The 15,634-nt window shown below is 41.4% G+C and overlaps 1 protein-coding gene across 1 annotated transcript in view; it reads left to right on the forward strand.

The window, feature by feature from the left end:
* pappa2 (pappalysin 2) overlaps positions 1 to 15,634 on the forward strand; it is a 236,315-nt gene that overhangs the window by 96,435 nt on the left and 124,246 nt on the right. Inside the window, exons 10-11 of the mRNA XM_034182745.1 lie at positions 11,891 to 12,073; positions 12,158 to 12,458. Of these exons, the coding sequence (XP_034038636.1) occupies positions 11,891 to 12,073; positions 12,158 to 12,458 (484 nt within the window). The remainder of the gene's footprint in view (positions 1 to 11,890; positions 12,074 to 12,157; positions 12,459 to 15,634) is intronic.

The raw sequence follows: 15,634 nt of genomic DNA on the forward strand, positions 1-15,634 counted from the left end.
TCTTTCTGGCCTTACAATTGATTTTCTTCAGTTTTTACTCTAAAAGATAAACCATTTAAAAAGGACAAGATAGTTTGTAAAATAAAATATTTTGAGGAAAAATTAAAGCACTCTGCTAAATACTATACAAGTACAGTGGGGCCAAAAAGTATTAAGTCAGTCCCTGATTGTGCAAGTACTCCTACTTAGAATGATGAGAGAGGTCTGTAATTTTCCATATAGGTACACTTCAATTGTGAGAGACAAAATGAGAAGGAAAAAAAAATGCAGGAAATCACATTGTAGAATTTTTAAAGAATTTATTTGTAAATTATGGTGGAAAATAAGTATTTGCTCAATAACAAAAGTTCAACTGAATAATTTGTAACATAACCTTTGTTGGCAATGACAGAGGTCAAACGTTTCCTGTAAGTCTTCACTGGGTTTGCACACACTGTAGCTGGTATTTTGGCCCATTCCTCCATGCAGATCTCCTCTAGAGCAATGATGTTTTGGGACTGTCGCTGGGCAACACAGACTTTCAACTCCCTCAACAAATCTTCTATGGGGTTGACGTCTGGAGACTGGCTGGGCCACTCCAGGACCATGAAATGTTTTTTACAGAGCCACTCCTTCGTTGCCCGAGCGGTGTGTTTGGGATCGTCGTCATGCTGGAAGACCGAGCCACGTTGGATCTTCAATGTTCTCACTGAAGGAAGGAGGTTTTGGCTTAAAATCTCACGATACATGACCACGTTCACTCTTCCCTTAACACGGATCAGTCGTCCTGTCCCCTTTGCAGAAAAACAGCCCCAAAGCATGATGTTTCCACCCTCATTGTTCACAGTAGGTATGGTGTTCTTGGAATGCACCTCAGCATTCTTCTTCCTCCAAACACGACGAGTTGAGTTTTTACCAAAATGTTCTATTTTGGTTTCATCTGACCACATGATAGTCTCCCAATCCTCTTCTGGATCATTCATATGCTCTCTGGCAAACTTCAAATGGGCCTGGTCATGTACTAGCGTAAGCAAGGGGACACGCCTGGCACTGCAGGATTAGAGTCCCTCTTTGCGTAGTGTGTAGCCTTTGTTACTTTGGTCCCAGCTTTCTGCAGGTCATTCATCAGGTCCCTCCGTCTAGTTCTGGGATTTTTGTTCACTGTTCTCATGATCATTTTGACCTGACGGGATGACATCTTGCGTGGAGCCCCAGATCGAGGGAGATTATCAATGGTCTTTCATGTGTTCCATTTTCTTACAATTGCTCCCACAGTTGATTTATTCACACCAACCTGCTTGACTATTGTAGATTCACTCTTCCCAGCCTGGTGCACATCTACAATTTTCTTCCTGGTGACCTTCGACAGCTCTTTGGTCTTGGCCATGGTTGAGTTTGGAGTCTGACTGTTTGAGGCTGTGGCAGGTGTCTTTTATACAGATAACAAGTTCCAACAGGTGCCATTAATACAGGTAACAGGTGGAGGACAGAAGAGCTTCTTAAAGATGAAGTTACAGGTCTGTGAGAGCCAGAAATCTTGCTTGTTTGTGGGTGACCAAATACTTATTTTCCACCATAATTTACAAATAAATTCTTTCACAATCCTACAATGTGATTTTCTGGATTTTTTTTTTCCTCATTTTGTCTCTCATAGTTGAAGTGTACCTATGAAAATTACAGACCTCTCTCATCTTTCTAAGTAGGAGAACTTGCACAATCATCAGGGACTTACTAAATACTTTATGGCTCCATTGTATATTCATTGGTTATGATTTTTTATTTTTTTTTATTGGTTGCACTGCATTCTGTGATAGCATTTCACAAGACTATTTAGAATTCACTCTGGTGGTGGTATTTGACTTTATTATGTGGTATTGATCTGGTGATGGTCTTTTTTTAGCTCCCAATTTTCTATCGGAATACAAAATCCTTACGGGCACTGCAGTAGTTTCCTATTAATTTTAATCTTCAGTTTCTTGACCATTGTTGGACAACTTTTACTTTCAACTAATTTATTATTCAGCATCTAGGATGGCAACATTTTCTGACATTTTTTCTTCTCTGTCTTGTGAGATGGCGACATCTAAAATTACACAAAAAGATCAATTAGCAAAATTGAATCAATCTCCTTGAAACTGTCCTGATTGAATCATTCATCTGGATTTGTTGGACAGAAATAAGAGTTTCTGTCTGTGTCATTTTAAGCCAGTAATCTGTTTCCTTCTGTTTAATGCAGAATTCTTTAAAGTAGTACAGCTGTGAAACTGCCCGTAGTTCACTTTTCTATGCTGTTGAAAATGATTAAAATCATAAGTTCCAAGGGAAATTTTTAATTTAATAAAATTATTATTTTTCTATTATATATCAGTATTTGACAAATTATACTGAAAAAGCCATAGTAGAAAGGCAAATGTCAGCGTTGTTTTTTGTAAACCCCTGCCAGGAATTTTATGTTTTCATCTGTGTCTTTTTGTTTGTTTAATTAATTGTTAGCACATTTCTGTACACACACACACACGACATGATTTTAATTGAAATGGAAGAAACCATGACATTCCAGGATGCTTTTTTTATTTATTTGCTAATGTGAACTAATATAAATACGAGGTCTATTAGAAAAGTATCCGACCTTATTATTTTTTTCAAAAACCATATGGATTTGAATCACGTGTGATTACATCAGACATGCTTGAACCCTCGTGGGCATGCGAGAGTTTTTTCACGCCTGTCGGTTACGTCATTCGCCTGTGGGCAGTCTTTGAGTGAGGAGTCGGCCACCCTCTCGTCGATTTTTTCATTGTTTAGGAATGGCTCAGAGGCTGCTGCTTTGTTTGATCAAAATTTTTTCAAAACTGTAAGGCACAACTGAGTGGACACCATTCGATAAATTCAGCTGGTTTTCGGTAAAAATTTTAACGGCTGATGAGAGATTTTGGTCTGGTAGTGTCGCTTTAAGGACGGCTCACGGCGCCTGACGGCGATCTGCGCTTCGAGGCGGCAGCGTCTCGCCGTTTCAAGTTGAAAACTTCCACATTTCAGGCTCTGTTGACCCAGTAAAGCCGTCAGAGGAACAGAGAACTTTTCAGAAGTAGTCAGCAATGAGGAGTTTATTCGGACCATTCCATGTAATGGACATTTTGTAATGAAAGAACGTGCGGCAGAGTCGCATGTCGGGCCCGGACCCGAACCGCGGGGGTCGCGACAGGAAAAACACCTCCGTTGGAAACCTTAACGGACAAGTTGGAACATGCCCAAGCTGTTAAACAATTTCTCAGTTACTCACTTGTTGAAAGCCATCAAAAGCCGCCTGAATTTTACAAATGGTTTTCAACACGGAGGTGTTTTACCTGTCGCGGCGCACACAGATTCGTTGAGTCATCACGGAAACCACTCGGCGAATTTGCGCGCACGTCTTTCATTAAAAAATGTCCTTAAACAGTGGAATGTCCTGGGTGAATTAACCTTAAATTAGATGTTTTCAGGTCGAAACAGGCCGACGACGGCGCCTGAAGCGCTGCACGACGTCCCGCTCCGTGGGAAGTCCTTACAGTGACAGAAACACCCCATAATCTCTCATCAGCCGTTAAACTTTTCACCGAAAACCAGCTTAATTTCTCGAATAGTGTCCACTCGGATATTCCTCACAGGTCCAGAAAAAGTTTGATAAAGCAACGCGCGCCGTCGCGAGCAGCGTGTGAAACAAAGGAATTCAGCCGAGAGGGCAGGACCACATCTCACTCAAGGCCTGCCCACAGGGAAATGACATCACCGACATGCGTGAAAAAACTCACACATGCGCACGAGGGTTCAAGCATGATTGGTGTAATCGCACGTTATTCAAATCCATATAGTTAAAAAATAAAATAAAAGTGTCGGTTTCTTATTTAATAGACCTCGTATGTCCATTTTGATGTAGATTTGGATAATTTAGTGGATACTTTATTTTTGTCTTTAAAAGATACATACAAATATATCTAGGTCTGGTCAAAAGGGGGCTTTCCATCTTCACAATGTTTAACACGAAATTTGGGTTTGTAACCAGATGATCCTTGGTTGGATTCAATGTCAGGCAACTCAAGTTGCAAGATCCTCAATTCGCTCCTGTTGTGCTGCTGAATAACTTGCAAGGAAGCACTGGGGTGTTGAGGTCTTGTTGTGTCTGTGTGTGTGTGTGAGAGAGGCGCCATTGTCATGTACTCTGTGACTGCATCAAATGGAAACGTGCAGTAGAAATGCAGGCAATTGCCCTTTATTTGTAGCTATGTTATACATTAACATGATATATGGGGGGCGGGGGGAGCATAAGTCTCACTTGACAAGACCCAGAAACTACCAAGACATGGTCATACAGACTTAGTGACAGAAGCCGTTCTTGTCATTCACAGCCTGCAGCAGCATCTGTCAGTTACCATCACCCATATTTCACAATTATGAAAAAAGACAACACTTCTTGTATCTAAAGGAGATTTTGGTACTCTTTCACCATCACCATGCACACCATGGCTGCATCTTGATGATGTCTTGCCAAAATCTCTACACTGTGTGCCATGCCATATTACATTGCAACATATTTGTGATGTTTTGTATTGATGCGGAGACAGTGCGTGGTAATTCTGACTGATGGCATTGTGGTGGTGTCATGACTACTACTTTTCTGAACCAAATGTCCACAGATAACCATGAACTGCAGTTTGTGACAGTTCCTGAAAGTGCAAACCTCACCAGCTTTTCTCCTGTATTCTGCACTTAACTAAAGCTCTGTTCTAATTTTCATGGATATGCATCCCAGATCATTTGAACCTATGATCATACCTTGTAAAACTTTAGAGGGTCCAAGCAGGTGTCTGTGATGAATGGGGATATTTTATTATGTTGTTGTGGGCCTGCTATAGACTGGCGGTCTGTCCAGAGTGTACCCAGCCTCTCACTTGATGACTGCTGGGACAGGCTCAGGTCTCCTGTGACCCTTAACTGGAATAATCAGGTTCAGAAAATGGATGTTTTGTGCACTCTACCATACTGTTGTGACGAAAAAGGAGCTGAGCCAAAAGGCGAAACTCTCGATCTACTGGTCAGTCTTTGTTCCTACTCCCACCTATTGTCATGAGCGAAAGAACTAGATTGCGGGTACAAGCGGCCAAAATGAGTTTCCTCAGGAAGGTGGCTAGTGTCTCCCTTAGAGATAAGGTGAGAAGCTCAGTCATTCATGAGGAGCTCGGAGTAGAGCTGCTGCTCCTTCACGTTGAAAGGAGCCAGCTGAGGTGGTTCGGGCATCTGGTAAGGATGTCCCCTGGGTGCCTCCCTAGCCAGGTGTTCCAGGCATGTCCAGCAGAGAGGAGACCCCGGGGAAGACCCAGGACTAGATGGAGAGATTATATCTCCTCACTGGCCTGAGAACGGCTCGGGATCCCCAGTCACAGGTGGTTAATGTGGCATGGGAAAGGGAAGTTTGGGGTCCCCTGCTGGAGCTGTTGCCCCGCGGCCCGGTTTCGGATAAGCGGTTGATGAGTAAGCGAGTGAGAAAATGGATGGATAAATATTGAGGGTTTGTTTAAAAAAGATATTGAAAAATGTATTTTTGTTCAGTTGCAAATTTTGGCATACTTTCCTGATCGAAAAATGTATTTTTTCAGTTGCAAATTTTGGCATACTTTCCTGATCCCTTGCATTTTCATGGAGCCTGTAATGTACATGCCATAACATCACTGGAAGGTTTTTGGGAATTGTCAAGCTATGCTAAAGTTAAACAATGGGTGTGTTATGGTTATTTTTGCACACTGCTTGGTGCAAGTCTGGTGCTTGATGTTGTCAAATCATGCACTAGATCACAGTTATAGACGTCTGGGATCCATACCTATGAAAGTGAGAATGGAGCTTACGTTCTTGTCCTTCACCAGTCACATTCTGTCTGTCAGTGTTTATTCAGGTTTTGTGTTTTATTTTCATCTTTTGTTTCCACACGCTGTTTTCCTGAAATTTTCAGGTGCATGCAAGGCTAATGGCTCCTGGAAGACGAAAAAGCAGAAAATCATTAAATGATAATTGCCCTCAAATACAGCCCTTTCACTGTCTCTGCCTGGTTTTAACCAAAGTGAGATCAAGGATTATTAAGCAAAGCATCTACTCTGAGTAATGCTGGGTGCCGTTCAAATACTGGACCTCCGAGGTTTGCAAACTGATGAAAAAATACATTCTGCAGCACAATGTTTTGAAACTATACACCCTTAGTTATGCACATTTCTTGTTATTCCAATCCAATTTCTGGAAGAGAACTTTGGCGTGACACACAGAGCAGAGAGGCAATAAACACAAAGGGTACAAGGAAGAAAACAAGTAAGCAAGAAAGGAAATGGTTGAACACAAACAATTTTCATGTCTTGTGCAGAAACTCTATCCAAATATGTGGAAATCCTCTGCTGGAATTTTTTTGCTTTGAAAACACGCTGTGGGGAGGAACAGGGGGATTACGGCTCTCTCCCTTTCGCTGCGGGATCATAATGATGATAAAGAGTCAATTACAGTCTTACTCTAACAGCGGTATACACATAGCTGAGGAGACAGCCAGTCTGCTGGCTTCCCTGGCTTCCTTTCCACTCTTTCCCACTTCCAATGACGATGTGCGAGGTCACTGTCAGCCAAAAAAGTGGCTTCATCTTGCCTTCGGCAGGGAAACTGAAGTGGGAAATTAGATAAATTCAATGTGGATTTCATTGGTAATACAACAGGCAAAACACCATGGGCTGGAATTGTTGTAAAACACATTTACGTCATCTCATGCTGTTGCCTGTGCCACAGTTTCAACTGTTATCAATCAATACTTAAACTGTTTTTTCTTTTTTAAATTTCAGAATGTTGTCCATTGAAGGTGTCTGAAATCATAGAATCTATATGTACAAGTCATTCATGTTGTCAGTCCTAGTTTTGCTGAAGCGCTTGTTTTAAACTAAAATAGAGCTGGTACGAATGTCACCATTTTGGTAGTGTCTGACTGCACCTAAATCCTAATCATAAATAGGTACAGGCTGGAGCTTGAGCAAGACTGGCTACTAAACAAGCTAAAGCTAATGAGCTAACCTAGATTCAGGTATTTCATTAATGCAGTTTTTTTGTGGATGGGGTGATGGTTTTCATAATGGGTGGCTTTGGTGTGGATATTAAAAATTGGAACGGACACACATTGCCTCAATAACCATGTAGTAAGAGTGGAGATAACCTCACTAAGCTATCAATACTTGCTAAGTAGTGCTAATGGTACTAACATACAAATTAAATAATACTGGATCACAGACTTCTTATATGATCTGTTGGGACAAATAGTGACACACCAAACCATATTGTCTAGCTATTTGTAATAAATAAATAAATAAATAAATGAATAAAATGAAATAAATGCTCAGAAAATACAAATATGGATGGTTCCACAGCAGCTAAAAGCTTCTGCTAGTGGGGCCCTGGCTTCAGATACAGTTCAGTCAGACAACTCAGTGAAACATATTTATTGCATTAGCAGAACATGGTTTGATCTTGGCATCGAGGCTCCAACTTAATCACTCCCTGGAAATGCTTGCTTGTGCAACAGGCAGCTGGGAAATTTGCATCTTAAATAGCCCACCCAATTTGGAGGGAATGCTTAGTGTATCATGTAGAGAATGTGCTTGAGTAGGAAGTATGTGGTAATTACATGGAGTGTGTCATGTCAGTTTACATGGTGCAAAGCAGCTTGACTTGCCTGGCCGACGTAGTGTACACGCTTCTCTCATTTCTCAAGAACAGGAAAACCAGCTATACCCATTTTGTTTTGTACCAGGATGTAAAGACCTTTAGTTGGGGATTTTGTGTGTATGGGGTGATTTGGAGTGAGCCTCAAACAGACATTCAAGGGACAACAATATTTTTGTCTCTGTTAGCTTTATTTTTCCTCACCAAAGGTTGGGGCTGATTGGAATTCAAGATGTCAAAATTAAGCTTCATGGCAAAAGTAGTGCACATTGGTATGCAAGTGTTATGGCTCATTTCCACCAGCAGTGGAAAACCCCGGATTCAGTAAAAGTCACACCATCCATTGCTTCCACCTGTGCACCTAAAACAGGTGATTTCACTGAATAGCTCATCTAGCTGACTGAATAGTTGAACAAAAATTAGAATCAGGTGGTTTAGGGGGTGGATGGAACAAATACAGTGCACTCACAGCACTTCCCTTTTTCCACATTTTATTTTACAGCCTTATTCCAAAATGGATTAAATACATATTTTTCCTTTTCTTTTTTTACTTTTATTGCCCCCATTCTGCACACATACCCCATAATGATGTTGTGAATTTTTTTTTTTTTATAAATTTATATATATATATATATATATATATATATATATATATATATATATATATATATATATATAAAGAAATCACATGTACATGGGTGATTCTTAGACTACGGGCACTTATTATGTCCTTTGATCATATTGTATGAAAACAGAAAAAAGGGGAAATTTCACACTTTTATAGTTATCTTTACAATGAAAGTGTGTTAAGAAATTTGTTCTAGTAGTCTATGATGACTTTTTCACCTTTTTTCAGCATCATTATATGCAAATATTGCCGTTTTGTGCTTGTCCCACACCCAGACTTTTGATCTTCAATGATAAAATGAATGGTAAAGAGAACGTTTTTTCTAATGTTTTAAAATATCTCTGAATAAAATATCAGGAAAATAATCAAAACATAATTGGGGTATTCAATGTCATACAACTGTTGTGATTTTTTTAAACAAAATGTAGTTGTCCCACACTATTGCCGTAATTTCCACCACAACACTGTAATGTCCCTTTAAACAGTTTGTATGAAAGATTGTTTGGGTAGTTTCTATGGAGATAAACAGTGACATCAGAGCACATGTATATAGCGCCAAATCACAACAAACAGTTGCCCCAAGGCGCTTTATATTGTAAGGCAATGGTGTGGTGGAAATTACATTTACAAGGCCAATAGTGCCCGTAGTTAAAGAATCACCCACATAAGTATTCATAGCCTTTGCCATGAAGCTGAAACTTTAACTCAGGTGCATCCTGTTTCCACTGATTATCCTTGAGATGTTTCTACAGCTTAATTGGAGGATATCTGGATGCCCGGGGTAATTCAGTTGATTGGACATGATTTGAAAAGACACACACCTGTGTACATATAGTCCCACAGTTAACAGTGCATACCAGAGGACAAATCAAGTGCTCAACCTGGAAGTCTTCTTGAATATGATGCCATACGCTTTGTGCACCTATCTTTGGGCAGTTCTGCCCATTCCTTTTTGCAGCACCTCTCAAGCTCCATCAGGTTGGATAAGGGAGCATCGTTGCACAGCCATTTTCAGATCTCTACAGAGACTTTCAATCGGATTCAGGTCTGGGCCACTCAGTGACATTCACAGAGCTGTCCTGAAGCTACTCCTTTGATATCTTGCCTGTGTGCTTTGGGTCATTGTCCTGCTGAAAGATGAACCGTCATCCCAGTCTGAGGTCAAGAGCGCTCTGGAGCAGGTTTTCATCCAGGATGTGTCTGTACATTGCTGCATTCATCTTTCCCTCAATCCTGACTAGCATGATGCTGCCACCACCATGCTTCACTGTAGGCACGGTGCCTGGTTTCATTCAAATATGACGCCTGGCATTCACACTAAAGAGTTCAATCTTTGTCTCATCAGCCTAGAGAATTTTGTTTCTCATGGTCTAAAAGTTCTTCAGGTGCCCTTTTGGCAAACTCCGGTGGGCTGCCATCTGCCTTTTACTAAGGAGTGGCTTCCGTCTGGCCACTCTACCATACAGGCCTGATTGGTGGATTGGTGACGAGATGGTTGTCCTTCTGTAAGGTTCTCTTTCCACAGAAGAATGCTGGAGCTCTGACAGAGTGATCATTGGGTTCTTGGTCACCTCCGTGGCTAAGTTCCCCCGATTGCTCAGTTTGGACAGGCGTCCAGCTCTAGGACGAATCCTGGTGGATCTGAACTTTTTTCATTTACAGATTATGGAGGCCACTGTGTTCATTGGGACCTTCAAAGCAGCAGAAATATTTCTGTACCCTTCCCCAGATTTGTGCCTCAAGACAATCTACAGTTTCTGCAACTGTAGATACCAAAATTGTAAAATTATTCATGTTACTTTTGATATTATAAATATTTGAAACCAAGGAGTGTTTTTGTGTTCACATGTACTTTGAGAGACTGCTCAGACACAAATATACAATTCAATCCATTTGGCATTTTGTTGATATGTGATTACTCATGGTCAGTCAGTCATTCAGTCCTACATGGAGTCATTGCTCTTTTATGGAGATATAACTGTGCCATCTCTACAATTCATGTAAAAATGTTGCAAATTAGTATTTAATGTGGGACCAACACTTTCTTCATCCAAATTCAAATATGATAAACATACCAGTAAACTGTACACAGACATTTCTGTGGCACAGAAAGAACATGGTATTGTGTGAGTTACTTTATTTTGGCATATTTTTAAATTTTGTTGTTTTCTGTTGACAATTCGTGTTTGTTTGAGGGTAAGGAACACTGCAGACAATTTAAAAATCAGTTGTTGTGGTCGTCCAGCCCCTCCTGGAGAGGGGCTGGATGCTTCGACCACAACAGAATTCAGGATTCAGGAGGAGCACTGTGGTTTTCGTCCTGGTCGCGGCACACTGGACCAGCTCTACATGCTCCATCGGGTGCTCGAGGGTTCATGGGAGTTCGCCCAACCGGTCCACATGTGTTTTGTGGATCTGGAGAAGGCGTTCGACCGTGTCCCTCGGGGCACCCTGTGGGGAGTGCTCCGGGAGTATGGGGTCCGGGGTCCTTTGCTAAGGGCTATCCGGTCCCTGTACGACCGCAGCAGGAGCTTGGTTCGCATTGCCGGTAGTAAGTCAAACCTGTTTCCAGTGCACATTGGCCTCCGCCAGGGCTGCCCTTTTGTCACCGGTTCTGTTCATTATTTTTTATTGTAGAGGGGGTCTGGTTTGGGAACCACAGAATCTCGTCTCTGCTGTTTGCGGACGATGTGGTTCTGTTGGCTTCGTCAAATCAGGACCTTCAGCGTGCACTGGGGCGGTTTGCAGCCGAGTGTGAGGCGTCCGGGATGAAAATCAGCACCTCCAAATCTGAGGCCATGGTTCTTGACCGGAAAAAGGTGCTTTGCCCTCTTCAGATCGGTGGAGTGTCCTTGCCCCAAGTGGAGGAGTTTAAGTATCTCGGGGTCTTGTTCACGAGTGAGGGACGGATGAAGCGTGAGATTGATAGACAGATCGGTGCAGCATCTGCAGTGATGCGGTCGCTGTATCGGACCATCATGGTGAAGAGAGAGCTGAGTAGGGGGGCAAAGCTCTCGATTTACCGAGTAGGGGGGGGCAAAGCTCTCGATTTACCGATCGATCTATGTTCCGATCCTCACCTATGGTCATGAGATTTGGTACAAGTACAAGCGGCTGAGATGAGTTTCCTCCGCAGGGTGGCTGGGCGCTCCCTTAGAGATAGGGTGAGGAGCTCGGTCACTCGGGAAGAGCTTGGAGTCGAGCCGCTGCTCCTCCACGTCGAAAGGAGTCAGTTGAGGTGGCTCGGGCATCTTTTCCGGATGCCCCCTGGACGCCTCGCTCGAGAGGTGTTCCATGCACCTCCCATTGAGAGGAGGCCCCGGGGAAGACCCAGGACACGCTGGAGGGACTACATCTCTCGGCTGGCTTGGGAACACCTTGGGGTTCCCCTGGAGGAGCTGGGGGACGTGTGTGTGGATCGGGAGGTCTGGGCGGCTTTGCTTGAGCTGCTGCCCCCGTGACCCGACTCCGGATAAAGCGGAAGAAAATGGATGGATGGATGGAGTTGTTGTGGTCAAAATGCTCATTAGAGTGAAATGTTACATGTTTGTGTTTTGATCTCAGGCCCTCCAGATGTGGAGCAACCATGTGAGCCGAGCCTCCAGGCGTGGAGTCCTGAGCTAAGCCTTTATGATACTAATGTCACATCACCATGCCCGGATACAGAAGGCTGCACCCTGACATTGAGATTTCTCTATCCCATCGTTCCACGTGCACTTACCCTTTGGGTCACTTACATCTCCATCAGTTAGTGTCAAGATGATGAGCTTGATCAGCCTGTAATTATATCTTATACATTTACATCATCATTTTGTATTTCCCTTTTTGCAGAGAATCCCTCCCTTGCCAACATAGAGCTGATCACAGACATGGGCAAAGTTATTAACCTCGGACCACAACATGTCTTCTGCGATGTTCCTCTTACTTTACGCCTCAACACCCACAGCGCCGCCATTGCAGCTATAAAGCTTTGCACTTTTGATGAAAAGATGGAGATTGATGCTGCCATGTTGTCTTCAGGCACAGGCAGCCCATTGTGCTCTGGATGTCGATCTTTGCTGTACCGGATTCACCGGCAGCCACCATTCACCAAGTCTCCCTCACTGCAGACCCAACAAACATTCACTGACAGGTAGGTGGTGAGTTTTCTTTGGGGTTTAACAAGGCAGAATCATTTGAATGAACAATATTTTTTTGTTTTTTTAGTTCTGTCTTTTTTTAATAGACATAAACAAATAGGTGTTTTCAGGTATGGCTATTTGTTTTGGTTTAAGGTGATTGATTGCTGTGGTAAAATGTTTCTGTATTTTTCAGAGTGTAAGTCACACCTTGTCAAGAAATGCCTCTTGACGATGAAAAAAACAAATATAATTCACATCACCGTATAAGTTGCACTGGGATATAAATAGAACCCTGTTCTGTATTATTGGCTCTTTCATTTGGGATTTTTGTTTATTGCTGTCGTGTACTTTTGGTATAGAATTTATTCTTTCATTACTGTGGTTTACTTTGCTTTGATTCCTGGGAAAGCCCTATATAAATACAGCAGGTAAAATAAACATTGAGAGAAGCCAAATGATCCACACAGCCACAGCGCTCCAATACAGAAAATTTTATTTGACAAAAAAATAAGCGTAACGTTTCGGGCAACAGCCCTTTGTTAAATAAAATTTTCTGTATTGGAGTGATGTGGCCGTGCGGATCATTTGGCTTCTCTATGATATATTTTTTTGGTCCTGCACGCCTTTTATGTGTTTTGGATGTGCGTCTTCATTGCATCACTAAAACAAACATTGAACCATTTTTCTCAGTAAAGATATTTCTAAAGGTGATATTGACATGAAATTTTCACAAGATGTTGGTAACAACCAAAGTAATCCACACATACAAAGAAACCAAACTAAATATGTACAGAAACGTACATGTAATAAAGCAGAATGACACAGGGAAAACTAGAGTCCCGCACAAACCTCCGGCAACACTAGTTTCCAATTCCACAAATTTTCATCTTGGAAAAAAAATTTCAAGGTCAAATTCCTGTTAGAAATGGTTTTTCAAAAGCTAATGTATAATACAAAATCTAGATCAAAATTGTGGCGCAGACAAGGTTGGGTAGGATTACTTTGAAATGTAATCCAAAAGTAATCAGATTACAAGTAATCCAAATGTATGTATATAGATACAGTAGTGTTCAGAATATAGTAGTGCTATGTGACTAAAAAGATTAATCCAGGTTTTGAGTATATTTCTTATTGTTACATGGGAAACAAGGTACCAGTGGATTCAGTAGATTTTCACAAAACCAACAAGGCCAAGCATTCATGATATGCATACTCTTAAGGCTATGAAATTGGGCTATTAGTAAAATAAAAAAGTAGAAAAGGGGGTGTTCACAATAATAGTAGTGTGGCATTCAGTCAGTGAGTTCGTCAGTTTTGTGGAACAAACAGGTGTGAATAAGGTGTCCTCTATTTAAGGATGAAGCCAGCACCTGTTGAACATGCTTTTCTCTTTGAAAGCCTGAGGAAAATGGCATGTTCAAGACATTGTTCCGAAGAACAGCGTAGTTTGATTAAAAAGTTGATTGGAGAGGGGAAAACTTATACGCAGGTGCAAAAAATTATAGGCTGTTCATCTACAATGATCTCCAATGCTTTAAAATGGACAAAAAAAAAAAAACAGACGCGCGGAAGAAAACGGAAAACAACCATCAAAATGGATATAAGAATAACCAGAATGGCAAAGGCTCACCCATTGATCAGCTCCAGGATGATCAAAGACAGTCTGGAGTTACCTGTAAGTGCTGTGACAGTTAGAAGACGCCTGTTTGAAGCTAATTTATTTGCAAGAATCCCCAGCAAAGTCCCTCTGTTAAATAAAAGACGTGCAGAAGAGGTTACAATTTGCCAAAGAACACATCAACTGGCCTAGAAATGGAGGAATATTGTGTGCTGATGAGAGTAAAATTGTTCTTTTTGGATCCAAGGGCTGTTTGTGAGATGACCCCCAAACTCTGAATTCAAGCCACAGTTCAAAGTGAAGACAGTGAAGCATGGTGGTGCAAGCATTATGATATGGGCATGTTTCTCCTACTATGTTGTTGGGCCTATATATCGCATACCAGGTATAATGGATCAGTTTGGATATGTCAAAATACTTGAAGAGGTCATGTTGCCTTATGCTGAAGAGGACATGCCCTTGAAATGGGTGTTTCAACAAGACATTGACCCCAAGCACACTAGTAAACAAGCAAAATCTTGGTTCCAAACCAACAAAATTAATGCCTCGCAGATGTGAAGAAATCATGAAAAACTGTGGTTATGTGGAGTGGCCTGCCCAATCCCCGGACCTAAATCAAATTGAGAACTTGTGGGGTGACATCAAAAAAGCTGTTTCTGAAGCAAAACCAAGAAATGTGAATGAATTGTGGAATGTTGTTAAAGAATCTTGGAGGGGAATAACAGCTGAAAGGTGCCACAAGTTGGTTGACTCCATGCCTCGCAGATGTGAAGAAATCATGAAAAACTGTGGTTATACAACTAAATGCTAGTTTAGTGATTCACAGCATTGCTAAAAAAAGCAGTTTGAACATAATAGTTTTGAGTTTGTAGCGTCAACAGCTGCTACTATTATTGTGAACACCCCCTTTTCTACTTTTTTTTTTTTTTTTACTAATAGCCCAATTTCATAGCCTTAAGAGTGTGCATATCATGAATGCTTGGTCTTGTTGGATTTCTGAGAATCTGCTGAATCTACTGGTACCCTGTTTCCCATGTAACAATAAGAAATATACTCAAAACCTGGATTGATCTTTTTAGTCACATAGCACTACTATTATTCTGAACACTACTGTACATGTAATCCACATGTATTCTTTCAAAGTAAACCTACCCAACCTTGGGCGCAGATAACTGTTAACAGTTGTTCATTTCTGGAAACAAGCACCAAATTGGCAGACATATTCCTTAGACATTACTCTTTAGAAAAAAAATGATTGGCCACTTGAATTTTCAATAGGCAGCCAGGTAGGGGTCATTTGAAGAATTACACAGGGGTCAAAATTAAAAGATACGCCAATCATATTGAAAATTATACCACATTATTTCTCTGATCACAAAGATTCCAAAAAGGTACAGTTTGGACTATCTATGACTGAATGTTAAGGAGTTAGGGGTGAGAAACAGCAAGAATAGTGACAAAGTTCAGTTTTAGTTTGTACAGGGGTCAAAAGTTAAAGTTGCTGTAATTTTGATAAAAAGCGATGCAAATTATTGGTGGAGTTAACAGGGTTTTAAAAAGGAATACGAG

The sequence above is a fragment of the Thalassophryne amazonica genome, chromosome 12, assembly GCF_902500255.1.
Source record: "Thalassophryne amazonica chromosome 12, fThaAma1.1, whole genome shotgun sequence".
NCBI classification, from domain to species: domain Eukaryota; kingdom Metazoa; phylum Chordata; class Actinopteri; order Batrachoidiformes; family Batrachoididae; genus Thalassophryne; species Thalassophryne amazonica.